Source organism: Trachurus trachurus (assembly GCF_905171665.1).
Source record: "Trachurus trachurus genome assembly, chromosome: 16".
NCBI lineage: Eukaryota > Metazoa > Chordata > Actinopteri > Carangiformes > Carangidae > Trachurus > Trachurus trachurus.
This window is the reverse complement of record NC_139902.1, coordinates 19,746,985-19,770,859: the sequence shown is the minus strand read 5'-3', so window position 1 is coordinate 19,770,859 and position 23,875 is coordinate 19,746,985. Positions and strand designations below refer to the sequence as shown.

Below are 23,875 nucleotides of genomic sequence, written 5' to 3'. Positions count from 1 at the left end.
GAAAGAGAGAGAGAGGTGAAAGCGCGGAGCATATACAGCTTGGCTTGGAGCCGTTTCTCACACCAGCCTAACGATCGTGATGTGTCCAAGAGACATTTCCCTGTTTGTGACGCGCTCAGGCTCAACTGTTGAACATGGTCTAGTTCCGCAACGGGTCCATGATAACACAACCTTGGTCAGTGACCACCTGTAGCCAAATAAGCGCCAGTTGAAACAGTTATCATTATTGTTATAAAAGAGTCTCCTCTTCTCTGCCACAAGGTACAATCACTTTTCAAAAATATACAGCACATCATATCAACATCACAGCGCGTAAGCGTTAGAAAGTGTACCACAAGGTGAAGTGTTTCTGCGCTGCCAAGTACTCTGGTTCCAGATTCCAGCTCATCAATAACATAGATGAGCACCATTCATAACACCAAGGAGGTTTATACCACAGTAGTAGCCTATATTTCTTTTACCCAGTGTTATCCTGGCAATACACTGCTACAAACTCTGTGTTAAAGTTTCCATATGGTAAAGTAATATACTTACGTTCCCATAAAGCTATATGTTAATGGTCTTCATATGAGCTGGTGGTAACGCCAGCTCATATGAAAAAAAAGTGTGTGTGGGGGGGGTGGGGGTCCATAACATAAGCCAGTGTCTCTTTAAAAAAATTTAGTTTCTTGTTGTATTCTGGAATGAGGTCAGACACGAGGCTCCTCATTGCACGCGCTGATTATTATTACATTCCATTTTTGGCCAATCAGCGCTGAAAGGGGCGTGCGTTTGGCGCAGAAGCAGGGTAGCGACAGCGTGCCATTGGTGGATTTTTATCGCCGTTGTATCTCGGGAAGGGATAAATGCAAGCAAGGGGGGCCGGGTCTGGAGGGCTGCTTGAAACTCGACTGCAGGTCTGCAGATGGAAGGCGGACAGTGTAACTCGCTCTAGGTCTCTTTTTTTCCTCCCCACCATGCATGACTTTTGTTTCTAGGAGAGGGGACAGAGTTGATGCAGAGAAAAGCACTTACTTTACACACTGTTACTTGGGAACCATTTGTAAGTGCCCGAGCGCACAGTGTGGCACTCAGTCTGCGCTCTGCAGCTCTATGTTCAGTCGCCACACGGCTGAATTGATTTTATAACACAGAAGGAAGAGACTGAGAGAGACTGATAAGAGGGTACACAGTGGAGAGTGTACTAAAACTGTCCGTGCTGTTCCAACACCTACAGAATCTGGAAATTAAACTTTTTTTTTCTTTTTACACATCCAGCCTTTTCAGGCTACTTTGGACTGAACTGTTGCCGAGTTTACTGCACATCTCAGGAGTGAATTATTTCTTGCGCCTTTTTTTCTACTGAGCTCAAACTGTGAAGAGTGGGAGAACATTGCTGAGTTTGCTGTAAAGTGAATTGGAGGACCACGGAGAGAGGAGGGAGAAGGAGCAAGTACACCGCTCTCCCTCTGTGTGTAACCGGGCAGCATGGTGCAGAAAATGAGCCACACGGAGAGCACCGCCGAGGCGCTGTCCTTTTTCGCCGGGGACTCGAGCTCCGACTCCGGTGCGTGCATGGATCTGGACGCGGCCGCCTCGCCTCTCTCCCCGGGCTCCACAGCCTCATCGACCGGGGACAAGCTGGGAGAAAACCCGGCGTGGTGCAAAACTCCAAGCGGCCACATCAAGAGACCCATGAACGCGTTTATGGTGTGGTCACAGATAGAAAGGAGAAAGATCATGGAACAGTCCCCGGACATGCACAACGCTGAGATCTCCAAGAGGCTGGGGAAGCGGTGGAAGCTGCTCAGAGACAGCGACAAGATCCCCTTCATCAGAGAGGCGGAGCGGCTCAGACTCAAGCACATGGCGGACTATCCCGACTACAAGTACCGGCCGAGGAAGAAGGTTAAATCAAGCGCCTCTAAACCTGGCAGTAGCGGAGACAAGGGAGAGAAACTCAACAGTAGCTCTAACAACACCAGCACCAAGACATCCTCATCTTCGAGGAAGAATGGATCCAAATCACCCAGCAGCAGCAAACCCCACAAATCACTTTTCGGGAGCAGCAGCAGTAGCAGCACCAAAGCATCACCGTTTGCCTCTGAGCACCCATCAGAGCACCATCACAACTCCCTCTACAAGTCGAAATCTGTCTCCTCAGCAGCTAAGCAGATACCGGATGGCAAGAAGCCCAAGCGAGTTTACGTCTTCGGGAGCAGCGCGGCCAGCCTGAGCGTCAGCCCCACGTCCTCCGTCGTGGTCCCGGCCAGCCCGACGCTCAGCAGCTCGGCGGACTCCAGTGATCCGCTCAGCCTGTATGAGGACGCGGCCAGCGGCAGGGAGGAGGGAGCCGAGTCCCCCAGCAGCAGCAGCGGCAGCAGCAGCAGCAGCAGCGGCAGCAGCAGCAGCCTGGGCGGGTCTTCAGAGCGCCACGGCGGCCACACATACAGCAGTCGGCGGGCTTCCTCGCCGACTCCCTCCGGCTCTCACTCCTCCGCCTCGTCCCACTCCTCGTCCTCCTCTTCCTCGGAGGATGAGGAGTTCGAGGACGACTTGCTCGACATCAACCCAAGCCCCAGCTTTGATAGCATGTCGCTGGGGAGCTTCGGTTCCTCGGTGCTGGACAGAGACTTAGATTTGAACTTTGAGTCCGGCTCCGGGGGCTCTCACTTCGAGTTCCCCGACTACTGCACGCCCGAAGTCAGCGAGATGATCTCCGGGGACTGGCTGGAGTCCACCATCTCCAACCTGGTGTTCACATACTGAGTGAGCAAAAAACGCAGACAACGACAGGTAATGTCCTGCGCGCAAACATATGACCACAAACAGAAACAGGGGTTCCTGGCACAGTGGGTGTACTAGAGTTTGTGTTGTGACTACAGCAGACTAGTAAAGCCCCACTGAAACTAGCCCCCGTCCCTTCTCGTCCATAAAGGCAAAAGCGATGCAAGTCCTTGGGAAGCTCAACTTTAAAGCGAATAACTTGCTTTTTGTACTTTTCTTTGGATGCGTGGACTGTGGGACTTGGTACAACCACGATAAGTGGGGGGAGTGCAAAACAAGGGGAGAGACGAGGAGAGGCAGACAGACAGACAGGGTTTCCTGCTTGAGAATCGCTTCGTCCTGGACTGTTTTGAACTGAACAACTTAACTGTGATTGATTTGCACGTAACGCGGTCCGCCGTTCACTTAATCAATGTTGTTGCTGACTTTAAAAAAAAAAGGGACATTTCACAACTTTTTACCAATCGCCAAGTGAACTTCACCACTACAAAGGTACAGAAACAGGACTGTCGTGCGACATTTTTATTGTGGTGTGTCACCGAAAGGAGTTTTTTAATGAAACCGAGGTGGGTTGATGTTTTTTAAAAGTCGACTATTTTCTCAAAAGCAAAAAAACATGTTAAGCATGATAGCCTACTTTGTTCCTATCTTGTGCTGAGATTTTCTGTAAGACTGTCGAGCAGTTAAAAAAAACAACAAAAAAACAACTAGTATTAGGATTATTTAAATGAATAGGTGGCGCTCGCTTCGGTTCTTCTCTTTTTTTTTAAAAAAGGACATTGAAATAATCACCAGCTGTTGTAATTTTTCAGACTTCAGGATTCAAACGCAACTTCAAATCTGTGCTGAACTTTATACACGTGTTCTCTACGATTCAGGACCAAAATTCTTTATAATGTTAATTTCAGATGATAGTTATAGAAATCCTCACCGATTTTTTTTTCATCCTCTGAGCTTTGTTTTGTACATGTATTCAGATGCCATTTTATATGGGATGTTGTATTTATATACTGGGCCAAGCGTTTTTGACTTGATCTTTTTTTTTTTTTAATTTCTTGTATACATGATCTAATCCTTTTTTTCTTACACGGTTGTTTGTCTGTATGTCTGTGTCTGTCACATTTCCTTCTCAGGCGAAGGGCTAGAGTTTTAAAAAACACAACTTTTGATTTCTTTTTATATTTAAATGTACACACTTTTGGACACTTAAAAGAGAGGAAACAGTTTGATTATTTTCTCAGTGTATTTTTGTACAAATCTATATAGAAAATGGGGGAGTCAACAATCGGTGTGTGTAGCCTACTAATACAGCTGTATTGGATTTCCTAATTTTTAATACCCCGGCAGGCTGGTTTTCATGCTGCCTTCAAGTGCTCATAGCAAACTCGTACATATGCTTTTTTGTTGCCTGTTCAAACGCTTTTGTAAGAACAGCCAGCAAAACAAACCTTATATCACTATGGTGCCTATGGATTAATCTTAAAAAGTAAAGGCACCAGCCTAACTTTGGCTTACTTTACCATGCAGAGGAGATAAAATAAATCAGGTGTGTAATTGGTGTTTTAATTCACTAATTTGGCAAAGTGTGTTTGACTTTTACCAGCAAAGACTGACAAAACCTCCTTAGTGTCCAGTGCCTGAACATCCCGAGTGGGCAGGGACATGAGACACTTAAGAAACCCAGTTTTGAGGATGCAATTACGATTTTCCCGACAGCACTTAAATGCAGCACCAGCCTTTATATCAGCCTACCTTCTACGTTTACAGTGCTAGTCTGCAGGCTCCTTAAAGACACAGGAACACATTACTTCTAGAGGCTGTTCCTGTGGACCCTGTGGGTTTAACAGCGTCACTATCTTCAGCAGCCACTTGTGTTCTTTTGATTTTTTTTTCTTTTCTTTTCTCTTTTTTTTTGGCATTTCCAGTCAGATATCTTGCCTATGACAACAAATGAGGAGATTGTAGCTTTAAATTTGACTTATTTCTTGATGTTTTCATTAATTGATGTCAAATTTGCCAATCAACCACTGGATTGAACAGGCTGTCAATATAGCAAGCAAGCAACAAGGATGACAACATCAAGCATATTCAAATTTCTGACTTGAGTTCCGCAACACTTGTACTGCGTTTCTCATTGTATTTGAATATATAATCTTTTCTACTTGTCGGCTAACTATTAGCTAATAATTGTTTTAGTATCTTTATGGCATGGTGAATAGCATTTGTATTTCAGATTCAGGTTATTAGCTGTTGTGTTTTTCAGAAAAAATGAAAAAAATGAGGAAAAAACGATGAAACGTGAACTCGATCTTTGTATATTTGACTGTATCATAAAGCAAAAAGATTGTGTGTTTATGTATGTTGTTGCTATCGAGGACAGGCACTGTCTAGAACTGCTATCTTTTACACATCCTTACTTACATTTAAGGTGGTCAGTTCAGGACTCTTTTTTTTATATATATATGAAAGCATTTTTAAATATATTAACTTTATTTTTCATCCATCCTGTGCAATATGCTGTGTAGAATTATCATTTATTGTCTCTAATCATGCCATAAACAAAGGGCCCACCCTTTTTTTGAAACTCAGAGAAAGGGGGGGCAAACTCATGCCAGCTAAATTGTGTCCATTCACTGCCTGTCAGATTGTTGATATAAACTTGTGTACAGAACTTTTTCAAGGAAGGATAATAAATATCAGCTGGAACTGAAATTCTCTTCTCTTGATTCTTGAACTTTTCTCTCTCTCTTTCTGTCCATCAGCAGCAAACAATGACATTATTGGATTCCACTGATAATGAAATTGATTATTAACTCCCTATTATCATTACCAGCTTCCTGCATCTGTTATCATTATTATTTGTATTTTGATAGAGATAATGAGGGACATTACACAGGGCTACTGACTCAGGTCACCACTGCACCAACTTTTTACTTAGTAACATTACATTGCATAATGCAATGGGTATTGCATAATGCAATGTAATGATGTAAAAGAATATAGCAAATCTTACTATATGGAAAGTTTCCTAAACATGGTTTACTAGGACTAACCAATATAAACTGATGGACTGCTTTCTGAAAAGCCAATGATGATCACCTACATTTGTGGAAGGAATTATAATCCCATGGTTACCGTGATGAAGAAGAAGTTATTAAAGCACTAACATTCCCATCAAAAGACATATGATTTGTAATCCAAAGTATCACATTGAGTGTTGTTCATATCTGCACATCACTCATGACCCTTTTTTTTTTAAACATCACAGCAATAAACTGAGTGTGAATGATTCACAGCTGATCACTGAGCTATGAAAAAACAACAACAACACTGTTTTCCCAGTTCAAGTACAATAGGCAGCAGTGACTTTGAAATAGTTTTATAGCAGACTTCCCCCTCCATAGACTTGGGATGGTCTTGACACTGTAAAGCCTCAGGGAAGCTTACAACAGCAGTGAGCAGCCAGAAATGCATTTATAAACAGTAGACTCAGAGAGAGCAAATCAATAAGATTATTTTAACCCCATAGCCACGAGGCTTAAGTCTACTGCATGCATTCTAAATGTATCTTAGTAGGACAGGGGTGTTGATATGAGGTCGGATGATTACATGGCCATATGACATGACCTAGCTCAGAAATAACTGGGTCTACAGATCCACAGTAGACTGATTCTTTAAACCGAGCTGCACAGTTTTACGATCAGGAAGAGATCACATAAAAAAAGCTTAATTTTGTCTGTTTAAAAAGTCATGCTACATTGATTTGTGGCTCAAAGGGTTAAGAATCAAATGCATCATACAAAATGCAAAGCTGTTTTGATTCTGCTTGAAAAATGCTAATATTTTAGTGTCACTTGCAGCAAACTGAAAACACAGGTTGTAACCCTACCAACAATGAAGTGCATTGATTAACCTCCTTCAGAATATCTTTTGGTTTGAGGATGAGATGTGCATCCTGAGAAATCCCAACAGATTTTTAATTTCTAAGTAGCACATGAATCATTCCAAACATAAAACACCATAATAATTAACAATGGATACTTAGATCAAAAAGATGAAGCACATCGTCCACTGATATACTGTATGCTGCACACATCCCCTGGATAGTCGATACTCATCATGCTATAGACTTCTCCTCAAAGTCTCATTTAAAGACAAGAATCCAGCTCAAACAACCATTGCCATTACAACTGTCCAGATGAAGCCTCACAGCGGGGAAACTACTATATATGCATGTATACATTGGTATAGCATATCCATTCACCTAGACACCATATTATACAGACCAAGTGATGAAGTGATGAAGGTAAGCACTTCTCCCACTTTCCCATGACCAACAGCCTCTTTTCATTACAAATATGCTTCTTGTGTAGCCTACTTGGGTTTGTCTAACTGCCTACTATTTATTCCTGCTGAAGATTTAAGTGTTGCCCATTTACATCATTAATATAAACTGCACACTCACTAAAGCCATCTCAAGTGGCTGAACGATAAGGGATGGGATAAAGGATGTTTACAGAAAAATTCACAACTACCAATTGGAAAGTTAACTTCTATTCTATTCTATTCTATCTAGTCTGTTGTGCTGTATGCTGGCTGTCTGGTGTTCAGACAGTCATGATTTCCCATCCCCCTCTCCCAGACAGACCCTTATTGTGGGGGAAGGGCTGGTTTAGCAGCAGTCAGCCAAGGGCCCTCCAGCATAGCTGACAAGCATGTCTATCTGTCTATACTATGTGCATGTCTCCATGTTTGTCTGTGTGTGTGTGTGTGTGTGTGTGTGTGTGTGTGTGTGTGTGTGTGTGTGTGTGTGTGTGTGTGTGTGTGTGTGTGTGTGTGTGTGTGTGTGTGTGTGCGTGCGTGTGTGTGTGCGTGTGGTTAAAATCCTATGCATAAAATTAAACCACATGACATGGGCATGCCCACAGAAAGACCAGACACTGTGCGTCTACCTCAGACATCAGCAAATCTATCATTTGATCTGAACTGTTGGTCCTTGTCTTCTGTCAGATTTAGTTGTATAAAAGAACAAACAAGTAGCAGCATGACATCTTAAAATGTCACATCCTCAATGTTGATACTTTGAAGGAATCTTCAGCATGCAGTGTGATAGCCTTAAAATATGATATGGCTTGTACGCTATTCTACCCTATGATTAAATGGCTTTTAGTTGTATAATATAACAATAAAGATACTATAGCTGTTATTATATGACTATGTAGAGCCATTATGTATGGTAAAAACATCTGCTGTTTTTAATGTTATAATTGGATGCTTAATTACTTTAGGATAGCAAGACATAAAGTATGGGCTATTGTGAAATTCTTTATTATACAGCGTAATATATATAGCAAGCCATTTGAAGCAGTTCATTATTTTGTCTATATCTGTCACACTTTGTACAGTATGTAGGAAAATACCTCTTCAGTACCATTTCAGTGAGCACTCATGCGCATGTCAAATTAGTTTAATTGTCTGTGTGTAATGAGTAGGTAAGGAGCAAGGCATTTAGAATTTCAGAACATGTCATGTCAAAATGAGGTTCACTTTATTCACTATATATGTTATTGTGCACATTCATTAATTGTGAGTTCTAATTTGGAGTAGAGCAGATGAAAAAACAAATCAGACTGTGAACTACACCTATAATTGCAGCGCAGCCAACACCCAGTCATTATATTTTCAGGTGTAAATGAAATACAGTGAGTGTGCACTTGTCCATTAACCCATAACTGATTTTATGATGCGTCTATAGGGTAACTCTGTCCATGCACAATATGCAAATGTGCACCTTTTTTCATAGCATAATTGGCTGTGTGTTGACCACTGACTCTGCACTGAGTGTGAACAAACTCCTATGCATTTTATAATAGCAGCTGTATTTCTTAACATCAAAATGATAAATAGCCGCATGAGAGGAGATCATATCTGTAGTTTGTGGTATAATCTTGCAAATTTCCGTAGAGCTCCATCACTTTGTGTGTGTATCTCTGTGTGTGTGTTAAGCTCCTCTAAGCTATATGTAGCCTGTTCAGTGTGCAGTCTCATGCGTGGCTCAGCTGACTCCTCAGTGGGAGAGATGCAGGCAGCAGCCAGGGCAGAGCAGAGCAGGCTGACTGCTGGAGTCAGTGGCCCAGTAAAACCACAGCAGGGGGTATAAGAGCTCTGCCGGAGGGGGGTGAGAGAGGTATGACTGTATCTCTATGTTTGCCTGACTGTATATGTAGCCGTTCTGGGAGGAGGAGAAGGAGGGACGAGGGGGAGGTTATAACTATTTCTCCCCTCTTTCTCTGTCTTATGCATTTTTAAAAAGCTACTCTTCTGTTTCATTTTTTGCACTAACATCATGTCTTTGTGTTGTTCTCAGTTCAAACCGTTTTTCATATGAGCAGTAGTATTCCTTCTTCATTATTCATCTCTATCTGTCTGGCATATGAATACAGGACACAGTGGTTGTGTCTGTTATCTTTAGTTTACTAGTTACTCTAGTCTGTACCTGCTGTAACTGCTTCTGACTGTATCTGAGACGTTCCCATAGGCTCGCATTCACATAAACAAAAAACATCACACAAACCAGAACACACTGAGAAGTTCCTGTTTGTCTGGTTCGTTTTCAGGACCCAGGACGTGTGGGTGAGAGTGGTGCTGTGTTTGCCTACATCTGTTAAGAGATGGAAGCGCAACCTGTTCATCAGGTGGAAGCAAGTGCAATATGCCAGGTAAGGTCACACATGCCTTAGAATCGTTTTAATCCTCCTATAGAGAGACGTATGTCCACTGACTGTTGTTGCATGTATTAGCATGTACTACACGTCTGTCTGGGTGTTTGATTCTTCTCGGGCATGAAGATGTGACTGTTAGGATCAGGAGGAGGTAGACTTACAACTGGAAGAGGAGACAGTTATAGCTTCCTCTGCTTTCCCTCTCCACCCCCACACCACACACACACACACACACACACACACACACACACACACACACACACACACACACACACACACACACACACACACACACACACACACACACACACACACACAGTCACATGTGAAATGCCACCACTGACTCCACTATCACCAGCATGCTTTGCCACTTTCCCTGCTGTGTACTTGTCAGCATGACCGGAGTGCATTTTGTCTAACTGGAATTACTATGTAATTACAAATACTACACTATATCTACACAATATAACGTACTGTATTATCATTACATACTTGAACTTGTAACATACTGTGTAATACATGGTCGAAAAAAAAGTAGAAGAAAAAACATGAAGTCATAGAAATGATGGGAAGTGACAGGTGGTTAGACAAATACCTGAGGATCCTTGTCCTTTGTCTTTAGTGAGAGCAGAAGAGCAGAGAACAGACGAATGATGATAACAGTGTTCAGTAACAAGAGACTCTGCTCATGCATATGTATTCATACAGTGTATAAACATATATGTAGTTATGTAATTAATTGACAGCAGGTGGTTAAAGTAATAAGCAATTAAAAGATCAAAGTGTTTATTACAAACCTCAGCTCCATGTAAACATCTATAATAAACTATGAATCACCGAGGTGATTTTCTTAACCTCACAGGCCTATCGCTTCTAAATGAGCCGTTTCACTTAACAAGGTTACACCTTGCAGCCGGAGCACTGCTCGGCGTCATTATTTATATTTACGTGCTACTGTGTGCATCACAAAAACAATGAGACCTTTCTCTTTTGTCTCTCCCTTTGTTCCCCTGCTGCTGCCGCTGCTGCTGCTGCTGTCCAGACACAATGGTGTTCTCCAGGCGGTGCATCCACCAAAGTTTTTGTCAGCCTGCCCATGTTATGAATACACACAAAATATTGAGGGGAAAAAATATAAGAGAAAATGGAGAGTGAGAGAAAGGAAAAGATGCAGCGAAGTGTTAGGTGACAGTTTGAAGTGTTTTTGTGGCCACTAGAATGAGAGAGTTTATCAAAAGAGAAGGGAAAAAAAACCTGCAAGATGCTGGCGCGTGAGAAAACAAAGGCGTGAGTGAGTAACCAAATAGATGGAAGGTAAATACAATGTTACTTTAATTCACTGGATGAAAAGAATGAAAACAATAAATACAAATGACAGAATGATAAATTCATTAACTGAGTGGAGAAAGTAAATAAACTAATTCAAGTGAAGTTGGAGAGCCTAAATAAATTATGAAATACTTCCTTTTAATTATCAAGCATCATGCTCTTTATGTGTAATCACACATCGGCCCGTCTATATTGTTGTGTGCATAGTTGTTTGACTTTGAGAGGGCGGGACTCTTTGGAGAGCGAAATGAACTAGGCGCGGCCAAAAGGAGCCCCATCCATCTATCACACGTGTAGACAAAGGGGGACTCCACAACACAAAGCTAGATGTGCCCTCTCAAACTTTTTCCACGACGCACGGCGACGCGCACACAGCAAACCACCCTCAGGTGAGTTGCCTCCGACCGGGATACTACCTTCCGCTTGCACCCCCGAAGCGATTTTCGGAACCTATTTCCAGTCAAAAGTTGCTGCTGTAGTTGGTGCGTCAGCGCTCAAACTTGAGCACAAAGCAGGAGGGAAAGGGAGAGAGACTTAGAGAAACAGTGGCAGCAGAGAGAGAGAGAGAGAGAGAGAGAGAGCGAGAGGAGCGGTCCCCTTTTCCTTTGTCTGATGCGGGGCGCTTTGAGGAGATAACTTGAGGGGATGCTCAGACACGCATCTTCATAACGCTCATTAATAGTCAACCTATGATACTTTGAATGAATTGACAATGGGCTTTAACGGAGGTGAGATGGAGTTTGTGCTGCTGCCGTGTTTTTGTCTCTTGGGGATGTTGCGACGCACAAGACAAAGCAGCTGCCTGTCAGAAGTTTGCGGAGAGAAGGAGCTTTTACGCACGCTGGAAAAGAGACAAAGTGACAAGTATTAGTTGATGAATAGTTTGTAAATAGTTTTTCCTCGTGCAGGAGTTTCGTGGCAGTGGTTGATCGTGGTCTTGCGAAGTTGCCAGTTTCACTGAGGGAATTCAGAACAATGCAATCAGGTGTAAAGTCTCCAAGAAACAAAACAGTGGCACAGAATTCAACTTGTTGCACGAAAAAGCAGAAAACAATAGAGGCAGAGGGATGCGATGGGAGGAATATTAATTGGTTAGTTTTCGAAATTCACTGTGAAACTTGTGATAGTTTATTGGAAAAAGAGCAACAGGTATAAAGTCGCTGCAGCTTCTTTGTTACAGTAAAGGCTCCTTTGTTCTCAGTCCATACAAAGAAAAGCAGCAGAAACGAGCGCAAATCCACAAGTAAACTACTTTTCTGAACACTGAAAATGATTTTCACGGGATAAAAAATGTTTTGAATTAATTCGTTTTATCTCCAAAGTGTTGAATAAGCTTTTATTTCCCCCATTTTCTTTTAAATATATAAAAGCCGGCAGACCCTCTCAAGATAAATAGTTACTAAAGTGGGGATTAAAAGACAGTTTTAGATTTGTAAGAAGTGTCCAAAACATAATAAATGCAAGTTTACACGATTTTTAAAAACTTTCTTTATCACGTGAAGGTGTGGCCAAACAACTTGTTTGAATTTGCTGCATTCCATTGTACAGTGGCCCTTCCCTTAACTTTTTTATATGCACTTAAAGGATAGATTCGTTGGATGAGACAAAAAGAGTTTTGCACTCTGAAAAATATTTGGTTATTTGGTATGTTTATTTTTTTCAACTTTTTCAAACTAATTTTAGAATGCCGACACATGTACTTTTTTGTTGTTGTTGTTGTTTTTACCTTAAGTGTTTGTTAAATATCAGTTATCATGTAAAGTATCCTTCCATTTTCTATTTTGATTATTATTTCATTCATTTTTAAGTCATGAGTAAATTATTTGGACTGACAAAGTTTTAACTACATTGCTTTCAATCTTTTTTTTCTTCTTATTTCTCTGGGACGTGTCCTTAGGTGGATTTTAACACCAGATTACCAGCAAAGCGTTTTCTCCTGTGGGAGGTTAAGGAAATAAAAATATGTGGAAATCACATGGAAGATGTACAGAGTCACCTATCAAGCAGCTTTTAAGGCGAAGAGGAGGATTAAGAGACTGTGCGGTTTTCTTTTGGAGAAGGTGAAGACTCATCTCATAAGGATTTAAACTTCAGCAGCATCAGTGCCAAGCGGGATGCGTTTTAGGCACACTTGGAAACCTAAAACTCATGGAGACACTTTGAGGATTATAAATATGTGTAGTATGTCTCTCTACAAGACATGTCCCAGCCCAAAGTCACAGGGATAGCAGGATATTGCATTTCTGATCCTCCTCGGCCCTCAGCATGGGTAGGTAATATTACTTTGTACTGGGGATGTGGCACTTGTTCAACCACTTGTTTGTAGAGCTGGTAGGGCCGGGCTGTCCAACCCCTAACACACATGCACACACTCAACACCACAATTCCCCCTATTTCTCTATATTCTATCCCTGTGCTCTAAAATGTGTACATTTGTCACAGCTTATGTGGGATCAAAGTTGTTGAAAGTTCAGGCAGAATTCAAGAAAAAGTTTATTTTGTAATAACATTGAGTAATTTATTAATGAATTAATAAAAAAACGTGACTAAACTGATTTCTCCTCCAGCCTGTGGTTGTTTGGACATTACCATCCAATGATGTGTTTATGTCATTCATGCCTTTTGTAAAATGGCAATCATTACTCTCCTACTGAAGTTAATATAAGCAGTTTAGACCATAACTGAGAATTTAAAAAAATACATACTTATAAATTATATATATTATATATATATAAATAAAACAAAAGAGATTTTGCCACAGCTTGGGCTTGTGTAAATAGACACCACAACATGCAGGGCTGCACCTGAATACACAGTTTGTAGACTCTGCCGATTTAAGTCATAAAAAGCTCCTCATGGAAAACACACAATCTTCTGTTTATGGCACTATATGACAACTACTCCATTCAGCGCACATGTATTGTAGCCAATTATGATTAACTAAGTGAGTAATGATTAATTAATTTATTAATTTACATATTAATTGGTAAAACACTGCCCTATAAACTTTTACTTTAATTTGTGATAAGATTGCATGCATTCTCCTGACTGATGAGATGTCAGATGGAAATTCATTGTGTCGCATGCAAAATGTCTTTTTCAGCAGACCGGACTTTAATATCTACAGAGGGCCTGTAGGGACAAATTCATTTGTCTATAATTCGCTCTGAGATGTTCTGTGATGTCAACGCTGCACTGCAGTTACATGTGAACAGCGATCTGAGCTGTGGTATCATTTCTGCTCACTTTGGCGGCTGCAGTCACAAAAATATTTTTCCCAAATGCTTCTGTTCAGTGACCGGACAGAGACAGAAAGAAGGGCGTCTCAGGCATGTATTCTATTCAGCATGTTGTTAAGCAGCGTAATGGTAATGCAGACAAGGCCGTTGTCTGCATGCCTGCCTTCTTAACCTGTAGTACTGTATGTGAGAGTGAGGGAGAGGTGGAAAGGTAGACTCACTCCTTTCACTCTCTTTGCAGCCCCTTATCAATGATGTCATTGGGAGCCAATGAGAGCATGCAGTAGTACTTGTCAGCATCCAAGCTCCACCTCCAGCCTCTTTTGTGCATGGCAGCCCACATGGTCCCGCAGCATCACATTTTCACCATGCTGTGCTCTGCTGCAGAGAGAGGCAGGGATGCAGAGACGGCTGCTCTCAGCTGTTGTGATGTTAATCCCTCAAGTCTCCTCACAGAAAAAAAAAGCTTGTTTATTATTGTCAGCATACGCACAGAGCGATCTGAGGAGTTTATACAAATGATTACCATTATAGAAAATAAACTACATAAAAGATCACCTGGGTGATTATCGTAATTCGACTGAATATCTAATCAGTCTATGCTCATTTAACAACAATTTACCAGCACTTGTTAATGCCAGCGCTTTAGCACTGAGGGAAAAAAATAAAACATTGACCTGCCACCTCCTGCTCGTGTGGAACAGACTCAGGTCACAGCCTGGAAATCACGGGGATCAGTGAGAATGTGGGTCAGTCAACACTGTGACACACAGGTGGGACAGATATAGGTCAGTGGGAGCGTATGGGTGCTGATGAGTCATGCATCTACGATAAGCCGGGATAGAGGATGCAAGGGGGAGAAAGAGATAGAGAGAAATGGGGGCTGCTCAGATATCAAAATGTGGAGAGAGCGTGCATGCAGTGACACACTGGGATCCCTCCCTTATTATCTGCTGCAGCAGCAGCTCACTGTTGTATACGCACTTGTACAGTATAGGGGTGAACGATGTCTGCTATGTTAGCAGTTTATGTATTTCAATTACAAGCATGGAGCCTTATATAAGAGTAATAGTTCCCAACTTTCTCCCTTTCATTTAAAGTGTTAAGTCGATTTGTAGCTCTGCATATGAAGCTCTTCACCCACTGTGCACCTATGATACTGATATAAGTGTGCGGCTTCAATCCAGTTCCCAATTAATGAACTTGTGAGTAAAACAGAATCATCCGGTTTAGCATAACTAATCATTGTGACAGGCCCAGCACTGAGCTCTTAATAGGCATCGCGCAGGCATGGGTACTGCTACAATGCAGTATGCTCCACTGTGTGTAGCTTAATTACATTGCTTATCTGTCACGCTATTATCAAGTACAGTACAGTATTCATAACATTCGCCTTTTGGTGGACATTATATGCGAGCATACTTTTTTTCTGTATGGATGTCCCAGTGGGAGTTGAGCTTCTAAACCTAATCCACTGAGTTACAGGGGGGCAACATTAGCACAGCAATCTGTGGCATCTTCCAGCTCTGAAGTCTCAATATCCCTCTAAGCTGGAATGCTCATTAAAACGGGCAATGGTTTCACACCATCTCTTTCTCTCTGCAGCATATGTGCAACTAAATCTGTGTCACCATAATCTTACATCCATCTGTTTTTGCTATTACACTAATATAAAGTACTTCATTCTGCTTCTGGTGATGGGAACCACAAAACATGTTGCCATTTTGAAGAAGAGTGGTCCAACCTTAGGCACCGATTCTACCGATACATCTGTGTGTTTAAAAAGTGCATTATTATTTTTCAAGGCCAGTTTTGGTACTGTTATGTACAACGTGTTTATGAGCTGGACTGATGTTATGCAAAGTGCTTTAGACTAGAGCGAAACATTAGGCCTAGAATAACTAATCACTAGTATAAGCCTAATTCTCTCAGACATGCTGTGGTCAGCCTCAGGAAAGCTATCAGATTTAGTTTTACCACTCATTGCATGTAGCTCGTGGGCACTGCAGCTTGTAGTCCTTCATCGAAATCACTGCAATACATGTATTATGTGTGCACTTTAGACCAGTTAAAGTCGAATCTGTTTTGGTGCAGCCTTTGATACTTCACACGCGAAACACCGCTGACCCACTACGGTGTATGTTTACACACTGCTTCACTGAATTTGTACTATTTTTGCACTCTAAAATATAATGTTTGACGCACTGATACAAGTACTGACAGATGGACAAATGAATGTTGAGCTGGATCTTCAAAGAGGAGTGGCTGCTCAAACTGATTTCCTACATGTTATGTGCTGTGCGCCTTGACAGAATAAAGAGAGAGAGATTAAATTGATGAAGATGAGTAAGTAGTGGAAAAAGTAGCTGCAATAATTTTTGTTTTAATTTCCCCTCCCAGCTGAAATTGAGTTGATGCTCCCGTTGTGCGTATCAATGAGTCATACAGGACACTACACTGTGGGTACAGTATACGCAAAATACAGTGCAGTAAAACATTAGGCCCACCATTACTAATTATGACGACAATCCTAATTCTCCAAGCTACAGGCATTCTGTGGTCATCCTGTTGCAAACTATCAGAGCTTAGTTTTACCACTCCGCGCCTGTAGCCGCAAGATAAGTTAACGTGCTCTGCTGGCATGCTAATACATACCCGTACTTGGGGACAGGAATAAATTATTTCTTTATGACTGCGCATGAGGCAAAGCGTTTGAAGGAGGGGAGGGAGAGATAGAGGGGGAACATAGGGAGATGAAGCAAGGGGAAGAGACATGGGGGTAAATGATGGGTAGGAGAGAGAAGAGAGAAAGCAAGGCCAGAGATCCAGCGAAACAGATTGAAAAGAAAAGGGGAGAAGAGCAAGAAAGAGAGATGAAAAGGACAGGAATAAGACAGATAGAAAGCTTTATAGCTCTTTATATCTGTCTCTAGTAATTCTCTCACCCTGCGCAGTGGAGTAGTCATTTTATTCCTGACTGTGACTGAGTTCATGAAAACACACACAAATCCAGAGCTTCCTCATTCTTTATAGCCAATGTGATGGATAACTGAGGCTTTTCCCAGATAGGCTGCATTCAAACCAATGAGCTCAGGAACAACACAAGGTTTGCTTTGGCAAATAATTATTACACTGGTTTTTTCTTTTCTTTTTTTTTTACTGCTTTGACCCGAAAACCAGTCAGCCTGCATTCACAATCATACAGTATGACCTTTTCAGAGATTTTGGCCTAGTTTGAAATATCCAAATCACGCAATGAGATATCGCTGGAAGATAATGTTTAAAAAAAAAATAGCACTCTGCGATGTTGCTATTTATCTGGTTTACGTTTGGGTTGAAATGTTAATGTCTTGTTTTGTGTTAGACTGTGTCCTTGTGATTTTCTGCTTGCCGCACGTTACACCTTCTGGGATACTAGTAAAGTCAAAACCAAACTGCAGACAATAGCATGACAAATCAATCAGAAAACACATAACTGTAAGCACCAAATCAAAATTCACTGGATGAGAGATCACATGGTGTGTTGCGCAGCAGGTCTTAACTGCCCCTGAAGATATTGCTTTCTGCTCCTCCTCCCCCCAGGCCTCTCCCAGGTATAGATATAGGGACACAATTTCCAATAACAGCTTTAGCCAGTTGGCTTTCTGTCTATTACAGGTCAACTTATTACCTCCATAAATGCACAGCATGTTGCTGTCTGGGGATGGACTGATAATCCCTCTAAAGACTGGGGGTTTTATCAAAGCTAAATCTGCTGCTCACACAGACACACCCGAGGACAGGCATGCATCAGGAAGGCCCACACGGGAACACACAGATACAGACACACACGTATGAAGAAAGGCTTGCCCGGTAGACAGACAGACACACACACACGTGTAAAGACTGGGATTTTATCACAGACAAATCTGTTATCGTCTGGCAGTTAGGAGATTATGAGTGTGAGCAGTGATTTTATAGACACACATACACACATGTCATTAGAGAATGCATATTGAAGACACAGTATCACTTTAATCACTGTGACTGACTGTGTTATAATATTGTTGATAAAGATGCAGTAAATCATTTTAGTGACAGCTTCTATCAAATGCACATTTTTTGTTTTTTCATTACACTTCCAGGACATGTCCATTCACTCACAGCCACACCAGAATTATACTAAACCCCTTAATGACAGTTTATAAATTCTATACGGGGTACTCTTCTCTTTAGAAGATCACCCATAACTACTATATTTGCCCAAACTAGTAATCTTGAATGTATTTACCGTACACTGTTGAGAGAAGTGTAAACTGACATGTTTATATATTTTTTATATATATAACATTTTTTATATATCTACCTACTCTGACTGTTTATATTGCGAGAAAGCAACCCAACCAGATTTTCTTCCACACAGCTTCCTGGTATCACTTTACATCAGTGACTTCTGAATTCTCTGTATTCTCTGTATAAGATTTCATAAAATGATTTAGCCAAATTCTGATAATATGTTGGCAAATGGCCCATAACAGCTTTGGTTTAACAGGTCTAAAAGCATCTGTTTGAACTCATCTAAGAAACAAGATCAGTCATTGAAAATTGGAACTGCAGTGCCTGTTTATGTGGCTTTAGCCCGTAATGTATCATGTATCATCAATGTATAATCTGTAGTATTCTCTCTCCCGAGCATCTGCCATGTTTACCTGTTTGATAATCAAAAGGAAGGAGCAATGACCCAGTGAGTGGAGCGCTGATCCAGTTAAGTGTGAGAAAGGTTCATGTTATGCCTGAGTGAAGGAGAGAACACAAAGTCATGCATCGGGTTGTGCAGGCTAATTGAAATCACATCTGTCTCAAGCAGAATTGAGCCGTGGCCAGAGCCAGAGCACAATGAGTGAAGAGAAGCCAGCCTTCAGCCCACACTAAGTGAATGGTCAGACTGTCCTCTGTGCTGGGTGCTCAGTCTTATATGGGAGTACATGACCCGGCTGTGCAACTGCTCCTCCCCATACACATTCATCCATCTGATCTTTTGTACCATGGACAAACACGTTTGAACATTTTTGTACATCAAACCTTCCAGAGAGAGGGAGAGAGACAGCTAGGAAAGCAACTACACTTTTAGGCTAAACACATAACAAAGTTTTCCTTCTAACTCTTGCCAGTTAGGAGGCTCCTCTATTTATAAGCAAACACATCTCCTTATCATCATCATCAGCTAGAGACATAACATTTCTCTACATTAGATATTAACCTGTCTTAACTGTCAGTCACAGCCCTTTAAGTAAACCCTCTGCCAGCCCGTAGTGTGAAAGCTGAAAGGAGCATTAAACCATGCTGTTTTGTTTGAAACAGGCGTCTTCTGATTCCTTGAAAACTTGTAATGTTTTGACAGTAATTACTTAAAAATATTTACTTTGCAAAACAACAAAAAAAGATCACAGCAAAACAACAGATATTTCATAAAGAGATGAAAGCACAAGAAAATGTCTATGAAGCTACCGTGATATAAAATCATGAGGGAGTGTGATAAATGAGCACAAGACTCCAATCCTTCTGCCCTGGAAGTGTCACTTATGAGTTTTCCCTTTCACCTTTTTTTTAGATGATACAACACAATCGTACACTTTTGGTCTTTAAAGATATGATGCATAGTGAATTCCCTTTTCTTCTAAAAGCACGTCTATTTTGGAAATCTATGATGTAAAAATAAATACAATACAGGTGTCCTGCTAGTATAATACTAATCCACAGTAAACACTGGGATGATCTGTAATCCTATTCAGATATACCTGTCAGATTAGAGTTGGGTGACATATCAGTAATAAACCTACGTACCTAAAATAATATCTTTATTTATCTGTGTTTGTGTGATGTTGTGTGCCATATATGCTTGCTACAGTGCATGCAGGATAATCCAAAAAATACTATCTTGTGTCATATCTTCTCTTTGCCGTGTAGCCCCTTGTCAGGACTGTGTGCTATGGTTGACTAGTGCTGAATCAGATCTGTTTTGATGGAGATCTCTTTGAGCTTAGCTGGATGTGGTGTGATAAATCAGATTATATCCTGTAACAGTAGCTGAGATACCAGACTTTAAACTACCTCAGTCTCTGCCTTTGTGGGTAGAACACGCCCCCCTTCTTGCCTAGTGTGTGCATGCATACAATACAATAAAGATTACAGTGTAGGATAAAGATTTCTGCTTCCTTTGGCTCTTTGCCATATCAGATCACACGTCAATATTCAGTGATACCGATGATACCGAAAAACATGGGTAGAGAGGACTAGTATTTGTTGGGATATGACCGTAACCTCTGTCTTCATTGGGCTTTTGTGGTTTCTAGTCTTTCTCTATTTTAATAAAAGGCTTACATATTTGGATATATATATATGTATACAGTATACTGTACCAGGTTGTGGATGTGTTGGTTTATGTAATAATATCTTCTATGTCCATTTGCATCAATCTATTCCCTGTGTCCCCATTTATCTAAACAGATGTTTCATATATGACACATACACACACACTGCTGACACCATGTGAGATGTCATCCTGTGGGGGTGTGTGACAGCTACTGTAACTGTGATGATCCAAAATTTATCAGTGGTTACCTAACATTTACTATCAACATCACAGATCATTCATGTCTGGGAATCTTTGTGTATGTGTATACCATTTATAGCCTTATAATGTAAAAAAAAAAAAAAAAAAAAAAGTTAGGTTTTCCTGGAGGCAGATTATGCCTCAGAGTATGAGAGGCTTCCTGTAAGAGTATCTGCACTGACACAATTTTCCAGTCCAGTGCGAGGCATAATCTGAGTGCCTGGAAATGGGATGAATAAACCCAAGTAAATGCCCCACTCTCAATAATGTAGCAGCTCCATGTAAAATACAGCCTCTTTGCTGGATACAAGCCCAATTTCTTATAAAACATGGCACCGCACACAGCAGTGGAAGCAGGGGCTTGCATTTATTATGAAAGCCTTTCAAAATAATAGGCACACGTATTTAAATAAATATGTATATTTTTAGCATGTGGGAAGCTAACTACATTGTTATTTTCACCTTCTGTAATCCCCGCTGACGTGAGTTTGTGTGAGGTCAATAAAAATCCAGACTGCAACTTAAAGCTAAGGCTTTTACAGACAATATAAAAGATCCAGTGAAGAATAAAAGCTGACATATTTCTTTTCAGGTCTTTTCATATGAGGTCAATGTGTAATCTCTGGTGGAAATGTGGCTGAATAAGGCCAAGTCATGCCCTGCTCTTATTATTATGCATCTAATTACTATGCGTCAGCCGTTAGCGATTCTGTACTATGCAGTGTTGCCAGCGCCAGATCACAAGGTCAAATTCATGGTACTTGTAAATGTCCTTGCTGAATAAAATTAGATTGTGCCTCAGATTGTGTGTACTGGATGTGTGGGTGAATTGCTGACAATCATAGGCACTGAAATTATCACACACGACACGCGCACACACACATACACACACGCACACCCAGCCTGTTCGGCGTACACCCTGTAGCAATGTTCACAACACCTCAACATTAAGCCACTGCTCTTATTAAGACTAACCATCTAGTACTGAACCACAGTGGACACACATTTATTTTCAGACAAGGTCAAGACTTCATCTTCGGCTGAGAAATGAGCTGAGTAAGCATGAGTCATGCTTTCAATTATGCATAGGCCTGTTAGCATGCACTCTTTGACTGACAGCCAGTGTTAGCTTTCAGAGGCTAGACTTACACATGACCCTGTAATCTGTCGGCATGTTGTCCTTGCTCTTGGAAACCAGAAAATGGTAAGTTCACCTGCCAAAAGCTGAACCCTTAATACATGTTATAGGAAATTATAACTAATCTAAGTGAATTATAATTAATCAAATGAATTCATGTGTTTGTAAATATACTCTCCACATGGAACCATCTGTGTCTTTCTAGTGTAACTGCCCTACCAGAAATATGTTACTTTCAGGCTAATATCTTGCTAACAGGACTAATTTGCTCTCTTTCCAAATTAAAGTGGCCCAATGTAAACACCTTAATTGGCCTAGAGGGAATTAAGAATGTTCACATGCAACTTAATTGTCCATTAATGTGACTCATTTACTTTTATTCCAAATTGCCTACCTTCACATCACCACCTCAGCCTGGAGGAACCCGACTGGCCTCATTCTGGCTAAAATTAAATTCACATTCATTTGAATATTCTTGTGCATACAAAGTTAATCCCTGTGCACCAGTCAGGCTACTTTTCAGTTGGTTTGGGTAGATAATCCACTTCCATCCTCGACTGTGCACATATGTGTGAGCGTGCAAGTGTTTAATGTGCATCAGTGATTCTGGGTTCAGCTGTGAGCGTCTCTTTTCCCTGCTGCTTGTGTTTGTGTGTATGCGCGGCTGATGTTTGTATGCAGATAGACAGAGGCCGCTTTTGCAGCTACTTGCTAAGCTCTCTGATGTCCTCAGCTGTGTGTGGTAATGAGAGCTGCTGACACAGTGAACTGTGGCCACTCAGACCCACAGATATTCACTGTGTGTTTTGCTCTTTCTCTCCAACACCCTCTCTCTCCCCCCATTTTTCTAATTAATTCTGTCTTTCTCCACCCTCTGCCTTCCCTTCCTCTACGCCTCTTTATCTCTTTCTCTGACTTAATTTTTCCGTCTGATTTTCTCTATCGCACAGACGCACAGTGAGATGCTGCTGTGCCACAATAGACAGTGAGAGCACTGAGCCAGCCTCCTCTTCAGTTCACCGCCAGTTCACTCGGCTCCACACTGACAGAAATGATGCTAGACAGAAATGCAAATTTGACATCGACAGCGATGGTACCAGCCACAAATGTTAACACTACTCCTCAAAACTTCAGGTACCAATTTGCATTCACTTGAAAGGGTAACTCCAGACTTTCAGACAAGGGTCTGTATTATTCTTGTCTCAAAGGAAGTCAGTATCTTAGTCTGCTAGACTGATAATATGCTGTCACTTTGTGCTGATTCATCTGTCCCAGGAGTTCCAAATCCTCCAAAAATACTCTGTCAGACCTTGTGAAAGCGTAAAACATTGCATTTGATGACAATGCCACACTAAGTGGCATCATTACTTTTTCAAAAACCGAGTGCATTCTGGGACATACCGTCTCAGTGGAAGTTAGAGCAGTCCCTTTGCAACGCCCTTGTAAAAACTTTTATTAATCCAACAGAGTTGATAGTTTGCTGCAGTCATCTTTTACAGCGTGCATGGCTGGTAATCTGGTTGGCTGGCAGGCTGGTTTACAGCCTGTTTCACAGTCCCAGAGCCTGAGCTAAAGAGAGTGTGGTGGAAAGACAAGTTGTCCTTGTCATGTGAAGTTTTTTTCCCCCCTCTTGGACTGTGCCCTCAGACAAGCATGTAAGATTCCCTGCTGAGTTGTGCACTCTCCATCACTATGTGTGTATGTCTCTCTCATCATCTCAAGCTCTGACTCATACTTGCGTTACCTTCTCTGTCACTTTTTTCTATTTTTCTCTCCCCTCTAGTCACCCTTTGACTTTCTTCCCTCCTGACTCTCTCTGTATTTCTCTCTCTCTCTCTGTTTCATGCTGGTATGCATTGTTGTCTTTCAGTATTTGCACTTTAAGTTTCCTTTCGCCAATGCAGTCTGCCTGTCACAGCTGGGATGCCTGTCTGTCTTTTTCTCTCTTCCTCACTATTTCTCTTGATCTCTGGCTGCCTGCCTGTCTGTTTCTATTTCTCTCCCTCTGCATGTTTCTGGCAGTATCTCTTTGTCTGCCTCCTCCTCCCACTCTCCACCTCTCTCTGTCTGGATTACTGCATTTGAACAT

The 23,875-nt window shown here is 41.4% G+C and overlaps 1 protein-coding gene across 1 annotated transcript; it reads left to right on the top strand.

The window, feature by feature from the left end:
- Window positions 1-891: 891 nt before the first annotated feature.
- Window positions 892-5,310, top strand: sox4b (SRY-box transcription factor 4b). The gene has a single exon (XM_083988816.1). The coding sequence runs from the start codon at window positions 1,468-1,470 to the stop codon at window positions 2,746-2,748; it is 1,281 nt and encodes a 426-aa protein (XP_083844942.1). The 5' UTR covers window positions 892-1,467; the 3' UTR covers window positions 2,749-5,310.
- Window positions 5,311-23,875: the final 18,565 nt, after the last annotated feature.